The sequence below is a fragment of the Bombyx mori genome, chromosome 1 (assembly GCF_030269925.1).
Source record: "Bombyx mori chromosome 1, ASM3026992v2".
NCBI lineage: Eukaryota > Metazoa > Arthropoda > Insecta > Lepidoptera > Bombycidae > Bombyx > Bombyx mori.
The window spans coordinates 14,773,577-14,782,277 of NC_085107.1; the positions used below are offsets into that span (position 1 = coordinate 14,773,577).

The 8,701-nt window shown below is 37.9% G+C and overlaps 1 protein-coding gene across 1 annotated transcript; it reads right to left on the bottom strand.

Moving 5' to 3' along the window:
• Positions 1-1,502: 1,502 nt before the first annotated feature.
• On the bottom strand, positions 1,503-8,167 carry LOC101741127 (uncharacterized). Its single transcript, XM_004933146.5, has one exon. It carries the CDS (start codon positions 7,570-7,572, stop codon positions 4,378-4,380), a length of 3,195 nt encoding a protein of 1,064 aa, XP_004933203.2. The 5' UTR covers positions 7,573-8,167; the 3' UTR covers positions 1,503-4,377.
• Between the last annotated feature and the right edge of the window lie 534 nt (positions 8,168-8,701).

Consider the following 8,701-nt stretch of genomic DNA (forward strand, 5'->3'; position numbering starts at 1 on the left):
ATAATGAAAGCCTGTAATAAGTCTTTTTTCGATCGATAACCATAGCTTTGAGTACCATTCATGCATTAGGCAGTCATATTTCTATATTATTATTATTTTTGCAAAAGGCGACTTATGTAAATTGAAAAAGTTTTTATTAGATCACCTAATGCTTGAAATATTTAATAGTGTAGGTGTTGTATTATTTATTGTGACAAAATCTTGTATCATGATATTTATTATTCAGAATTTAAAAAATGAATAAACATTAATTACAATTATGTAATAAAATTCAATTATTATTTTCAAAGATTTTCCTCGTGATCTAATGACTTCACGTACATATTTCATTTGTGATTGTTTATATAAATAATAATGATCGGGTTTTTGATCCTATAATGTAAAAAAATTACTTAAAGTTTTCTTGAATTTCCTTGAAAGAATTTACAAGCTTTGTCACAATAACATAATTTTATAGTAAAATTTACGGTGATATAAGATTTTTGTGTAAATTTTATACAGAAATTAATTTAGTTTTAATTCAAAATTCAACTTCGGATTACAACTTTATAATCAATTTTAATAATTTTAATTTAAACAAAGTTCATTCGATAAACAATTTATTTGAATGCAAAATAATTGTCCTTGATCAACATGATTGAAGCTTTCCTTTATTCGTTGGGAAAAAAGATATTTTTAAATTTATATCGCTTTGTCTAGCATTTGGATTCATCTGAAATAATTGCATAGCGTTCGTCACAAAAATCTTACATACATGTAAATTTTATATAAGGCGTAGCTAATTCGCTTGGCACATTTGGGATCGTATAAATAAAACAACAATATTTTTGACATTAAATTTATATTTAACTCACAGATCTGAAACTTTTAACTAACGGGTGAATTACATTAATGTACAAGAAATCTTTCAAAGTTTTAATCTCTTACGACGCTTGGAATGTCCGATAGTTTTGCATTAAAAACAATTGAAATTCGTAAGGGATTAATCCATTGTAGACATCTTTTATGTACTGTCGAACGCTGCACCTTGTAAGTCCTCAGGATGCAACGCTGAAGACAATAGAAACAAAACACCCAAAAATTTCGCAAGGCTTAAAAAAAATACACTTCGCATTTCGTGTTTATTTGCTGACTTTTCGTTATTTTGTTAACGTGATTTGAATAAGCGAAATGAGTTTTAAATATTTCATTTATATTCGAATAGTCAAAAAATAAACACTATTGGCACAATCACTTTCGCCTGGTAGCTGTGTGTGACAGATCTGTCGTCTTAAACTACTGTATACTATATCAAGACTTACTACTAATTTGAGATGAGGCAAATCCGTTCGAGAAGTTTCCGCGGAAGACGACCTCGCAAAACATAGACGTCTCTGCCTCATCTTCTTTGTTTTTTTTTTGTTAAATTGTGCTACGGTAATAATAAACATTTTTTTTTTTTGGAAAGCATGCATTTCCGACAAGTAACACATAGTAGGGTTTTATATAAAGAAAACAACGTCTTGTCATCATTAACTTTTCCGATTTTACTCAAAATCAATTTAACAGAAATCACTTGGTAACTAATCATTTAAATTAATAACTACATTTACATAATCATCACAAAATTTAAAAAAAAGAAAAGAAAAATCTTACAAATTCTCTTTAATTTTCTTACGATCTAACATATTTTTTTTTTAAATTGAAAACACTAAATTTAACCTATATCCGAAAATAATTAAAATCAATGATGAATACAATAATAGAATATCATTAATAACAAATTTATTGTTATTGTATATTTACATTTGTATTAATATTAAACGACACTACTAATGTGTGCTTTAAACAATTCAAGGGAGACAAACATGCCATCTAAAATATATATGTGTATATATATATGGAATGGGAATGCGTCTAGCGGGTCATACAAAGTAAATAGAAAACATCTTTTAATTAAAACACAAAAGGCAAGTCGAGGTATTCAGATTTGGGAGACCCGCTACACCGCGCTCCGCATTTCTAACACTAAAAGTACTATTACTTGTTACCTGAGGTAGTTTAGTTTCGTATTTTGTTTACTGTAAATATTACTGATATATGCGAAAAATACGTATAATTTTTTCAACAATATAACATTTTGCAGTCCTAGACAAATAACTTCTGTAAATACCGTAATTATTTTATACGTAACGTAACGCCGGCGTGACTGCGCGTGTGTTTTTTGTTTTGTTTAATTGGCAAGTCTGAGGAACAAACGCGGGCACGCTTCGACGAACGCTCTGATACAAAGTGGCGTCAATTATATAGCATAACCATTATATATTTATCATTAAAATTTATCAATATCAACTCGAAGAGGTAGGCCATATCGATTCAACATTTTCAGATGCATACTGCATTATAATATAAATGATAATATTTTTAAATACATGTTCTATATTTTATATCCGTGTAAATAGTTGCTGATGAGGTAGATCAGTGTCATATGTGTTATTTCTATTTATATAAAAATATTTCTGAATATAGTCAACATTCAAATACAAACATTAAGTATCAAAAATTAAATCGATATAATGTTCATATTGCACGATCTTTGCTTACGTCTGACAAAGGAATATCGGGCAGTTAGAATGGGTTGCGATGAATGATATGTGCAGTGGCAGAAAGCAGGCACTAGAGCGTCGGGTTCGCACGTCACATGAGGCGGTTCACGCGAACCACCGATCACAACCTGAGGACCGTGCAAGCCACGGCGTTAACCCCTGCGCGCCCTCTCGCCCTCCTTGCATGATATGTACCGTCTAACTGTCAGTATCCATCCATCACACAAACATTATTATTTACAAAGAATACTTGATTCCCTTACATTTGTTTAGTCAACAAACCGGTCTCGACTCCCGTGTAATAACTATACAAAAAAAAAAACATTTACATTTATTTATTTTTTAATTATTGCTAATGAATTTCATTATTATACTAAATTTTAAATATAAATCAATAAAAAAAAAACGCAACAGACAGTTGGCGGAAAAAATTTGGCAACGTTCGGGAAGACTACTCTCCTACCACTAACGAACAGGAATGTATAAAAAACTAAATTCGTTCAAATAACACACTGGTAACTAACAAAATTATTGGATAAATACTTCGGTTACGAGAAGGAATACGAATGTTAAACGAAAACTTTAACGTAACTAGCCTACGTTAAACAAACGATAACATAGAAAACACGTAAGGAAGCACCGGGATACGTACTTATATAATTAAGGATAATTAACTTCTCGAACAAAACGATAAGAACTCTCCGAATACATTCAGACCAAAATTGACATTGGGAACAAATGAGTTGGAAACAAACGTTGGCCGGATGAGCAAACATTAAATTATTAAATGAAAACATTCAGTTCGAGACTGCATCGGATCCGACTAACCTCCAAAACCTCGCCACAAATCTCATCACCAAATATTTTTGCTAACACTAACCTATGTGTATATCTTGGCAATATATTCGAGTTAGATAATTTTATGTATTAATTTATTTATAATTTTCTTTTATTTGTACCGACAGTTTTCGTTAAGTCACTATATTTTGTCCTTTCAATATAATAATTAAGTCTATAGTTTTTTTTTTTTTTTTTTGACATAACTACACAAATAAACGTCTGGCATCAAGTCCCTTTTGATATTTACAAAAATTATTTTAATTACTTTGTCAAAATACATGTTTCTTAAACGTTAACAATCAATACGATCAAAATAGAAATTTAACTAAAATAAAAATAAAAAAACATTCTAAGTTTGTTAATATTATACAATAGAAGTAAGATATGAATTACTTGTGGCATCCGCCGTACTCGATGATCCACGATGCTAGCAGACTCATTAACTAATTATTCCTATATACTTTTTTCCGTATATCAATATGTTAAATGATATGGTTCGGTCCAAACGATATCTCAGAATTACACTAACGTCATGTAATTATATGTTTTATTAGTGGCCAGACACTCAAACATAAAGTCACCTTGCGCCGGACACAAGGTCAGATCCAATGAACAACAAAAAACATGCTGCCAAACTTAATGCACACCAATGTGTGCATACACTTACACCCGGCAAAAGTTTGACCTAAATCTGCATGTGTATTACGAGATTTAGACACATGAACAAAAGTAGCCTTTTTAACGTTTTTTTTTTTTGTTTTATTATTTTTGTAGTAGTCCGCTTGTAAACTTGTTTTCGTACACATAACGGCTAAATATTCTAACGTATTTTGTAACTTAAGTTTCAACTTTATTAAGATATCAACTATGAACCTATGTAAACAAAAATTATTGCGATTCATTTCATTTTTAATGATATGTTGAAGCGTTTCTTCGTCTTTAAATGAATGATCTAAAGAGTGTGGAGCGTTTGCGTCGTAGACGTAGGAGACGTCGACGCCTTGACCGCCCTCGACCAGGACAACGAAGTCGATGACGAAGAACGCGAATTTTTCTTAAGATGAGTGTCAAAGTGTTTTACCATGTGGTCTTTTCTAATGAAACCTTTGCCGCAGTGGTCACACGCGAACGGCTTGCAGTCAGAGTGCAAACACATGTGTCTGCGCAAGTCTGTTTTGTGGTTGAATGACTTAGGACACTCACTACATTTGAAGGGTTTGTTTTCAGTGTGTTTAATGTAATGCCCTTCATATGAGACGTCATCAGAGAAGCGCTTGCCGCATCGGTCACATTTAAATGGTTTTGCTCCCGAATGAAAGGTTTTGTTGTGTTGCGTTAGGTAGCAGGCCTTGTTAAACAATTTATCGCATTCATAACATTTGTGAACCGGCATTGAGAAAGACTTCTTCATTTGATTTCTCTCAGTTAGCGGCGTACTCGGTACCGTGGATGACACAGCCGGAGAGCCACTGCTTTCGTTTTCGGCTTTAGCGCTCTCAGGGCTCGCGGGAGATTTCATTTGAGAACCATAATTCTCTTTATTCGCATAGTCCATTATATCCTCTATTTTAAGTATTTGAAGCTCGCTTATATCCAATCCTAAAACGTCATCTCCTCGTTTTATTGTTTTACCGCCTACTGCGTATCCATATGAATAGACTTTGACATTTTCCGGACTATAAGTTACGGTTGCCTCCTTAACACTACCAGGAGACAGACTATACTCATATTCCATATTATGTCCGCATATTTCATTATTATTGTATTGCACGGGCGAGTTCACCGGATTCATAATAATGTAACCGGCAGCAGACTCGTCAGCGACTACTTGACCCCCCACGTTAGGCTGTGTGATATAGTTTGAAACGTAAACGCTGAAACCCTGTGCCTGCAGTTGCGCAAAACTGGGCAACCGTCCGCCATTGGGCTGATTCGACGTTTCTTGTTCCATAACCTCGGCATTATCTGGTGCACATTCACCAAAAATAGCCGGATTGGCTATAGGCAGATTGTTGATAGCCATATCCATAACGTGGGGGGCCATCCCGTTTGGGTAACTCGGTGCTATAGTCTGTTGAAAATTCTGACCCAAATATAATGGGGTGTGCGTGGGGTCCGGCACTGAAGGCCCCAAAGGATCCGTAGACCTCGGGCTGTACGGGTTGACACCCAAATGACTGAACGGAGGCAGCGTGTGGGCCGTAAGCGCCGGCGTACTCTGCGTTAGTGGTTGAGTTGAAATATTGCTGGTTGACACTGATAGCAGGCCCCTCATATGGTGATTTTGAGAAACAGAGGGACCTGCTTCCCCGTTTGGGGGATTGCCAGCGGTAGATATTGCTACACCTTTTGACCCCTGATGACCATTATCATTAGAAATCCCTATACCTGGCGGTTGACTACCTATATTAAGAGGGTGTGAACCAACTTGATGTTGTAAAGGGTGATTAGCTAAAGGATTATTACTGAAATTATTATCTAAATTACCCTGTTGAAGATGAGTGTATGGTGACTTCGACTGCATTGATGCAACGCGATGCGCCCGATCAAAGTTCTGTGAAGCATATGGCGACTGCATGGCACTCTCGTCGACGCTTCGACCGTCTTCTGAAGGGACAGGACTCTGCGTATTAGAATCAGCATTCTGTTGCTGTGCGCGATTCTGTATTGCGTCACGGCTTGGATGGTGATGACTGGATATAGGCATTGTTGCTGGGTCCGGTTGACCTGATGACCTAACAGCATTTTTGTGAAGAGTGGTGTTATAATGTCTTTTTAAATGCCCAGAGCTAGTGAACCACTTATTGCAAGCCGTGCAATTGTATGTTTTAGGTCTTCTTGCTTCATTTGATTTCCAGTTGGCTCCTTTTCCACCAATTGTTGGTAGATTTGACGATGTTGAATTAGCCGGTTGAGTACTAGTAATTTGTGGCACTGCTGGGGAATCGTAGGGCCTATATGGAGGTTTCATGTCAGGGTTAGTTGTTGCTACAGGCCCTTGGTAATCAACAAGTGGAGGCATCTGAACGCCCGGATAGTTTTTCTGATCGACGTGCATGAATGGCTTTTGATCATGATGAACACTGAGAAACTTATCTTGCGAGTATGCAAATTTTTGTTCGGGGTGAAACATTTTACCCTCGGCGGAGTACGTTTTTTGCTCAGCATACATCTTTTGGTCTTTGAATAGTGAGACATCGCCATTCAGTTGAGGATTGGTATACAGCTTTTGCGCTTCCCATGGCATCATTGGAACTGTGCGAGTGTTAACGTCTCTTGCTTGAGGAGCGTCGTCATAGGACACGTTCTGCTGTTCGCCTTCATTGCCTTGATATACAACTTTTTGTGAATCTAGATCTAGAATATCGGATGATTCTTCGTGCTCCTCTTTTATCTTAACGCTTTCAGTAGCATAGCTAGAATTGTTGTATTGTTTACCAGGAAATTGTTGGAATGGCATTGAGGCAGTAACAGGATTAGAACTGGTGCCAGCATGAGCCGTATTACAATGCTCATTTAGTTGTACGGCAGAATCGCATACAAACCCACATTTATCACATTGATTAGGCGAAGGTGATGGTGTTGGCTGATTCAACGGCTGTCCATACAGTGGACTTGACGATGATACTTGTGAAACTCGATCTTGCAGTTTATAAGGATGAAAACGGCTATTTTTGTATTCTTGGCCATACTGCGACTGATCCCAGTTAAGTTGATCAGGATTTTGTGGAAAACCAGAATGTGTATAATTGTTACCGTACTGAGCGCTCGGTGAGAAGTTTGTTTGATCAGGATTTTGATAGGGCGACGGTGCACTGTGGTAGCTCTGCGGTGTCGCCGGATGCGGGAACTGCCCTGAAGTCTCCGGCGTGGCCCGCTGCTGGAACTCCGGGCTCGGCTTCGTGATCATGTTGTCGCTCGAGTCGGCCGGAGCCGATACGGTCGTGGTTGTCGTCACTTTTGATCCGTTATTGTTTTCGGTATCATTCTGAGAGTTTTGAGTGCCCCACTTTACATACAAATTTTCTTTGTGATACTGAAGATGCACTTCAAGCGAATCAAGGGTGTCCAAATAAAGATCGCAAACCTTACAATGATAGTCCCTAGAAGGTAAGGTTGACGACACAGCGTTACTATTGTTAGCCATTTATCATCAGTCCAATGGAGCACACCGTCTCCTCCAACGAAAAAAAAATAATAAAAAAACGGCACTCCTCGTGGCGACGTACATGTAGTTTACGCTGAATCAAGCGCTACAGGTTAAAGTCATGGTCGCGATCGGCGCGTCTCCCCTCACGGCTGAACTTATTTATACTAGCGCTGTGTTTCCGAAGAAAGTTTTTCGCGGCATTTCAGCGCGCGGGCGTGTGACTAGACCACGTGCGCGCTGTAAACAATCACCAGCCGCCTGATAGCGGACACCGCGTTTCAACAGCGCCTTGAAGCAATCAACGAAACCTCAAAGTCCGGCCGGCATTCACTATTACTGGCACTTCAATTATTTAAAAGTTTCATCTTGCAAAGTTCACATTAAAAGTCACGAATTGTTTTGGAAGTTGCAAAAATAATTAATCACAAACGGAGAGAAAAGTCTGCGAAAAGTTATCACTTATTTAAAAGCCGGTGTCGCGCGGTATAGTTTATGTCGGAGCGTTAGGCAGAGTGCGAGGCGCCACGGGTCAGCCGGGTTCGGACGCTGCGAACGTTTACTAGCAACTGACAGCCTTCCCGAAGTCGCCTTCGGGGGCATGACTTCAATAACAATTCGCAACGTCGTCCCCCACCGAAGCATACGTGCGAGCGAGACCGCCGCACGATGATGAAGTTATCGCTCCTTCGTCCTTTTGTGTATCCTTGGTGCGAGTGAGACAAGACGCGGGGAAGCGGTCGGGGTGCGGGGGCGGGGATGGTCCTACTCTTTCTCAAAATTGAAATGCCCGGTCGAAATGTCCGGTGATGCTGCGTCCGAGAAGGACAGCAATAGCACCCACCCTTACAATGCGGGCGGACAGAGCTCTGCGACGAAATTCTCTAAATTTAAAATCTGGTTTCGTGTCACTTTGAAAATGGACAAAACAATTCCATAATAATAAATCGTTAAAGTTGTATTTGTTGATACAGAAATTTTAATTTACCGCAGGCAACTAAGTCACCTTCATAATTGAAATAATCTTAACCTTTTTATCGAGCAGCAAGATCTCAATAACAAGTTGAGCTGACTCATATAATGCGTTATACCTACCTACAAACATATTTTTGAATTCGAATGGAAGATA

Coding starts and splice junctions, on each gene's coding strand:
- LOC101741127 (XM_004933146.5), bottom strand. CDS start 7,572: ATGGCTAACAATAGTAACGCTGTGTCGTCAACCTTACCTTCTAGGGAC.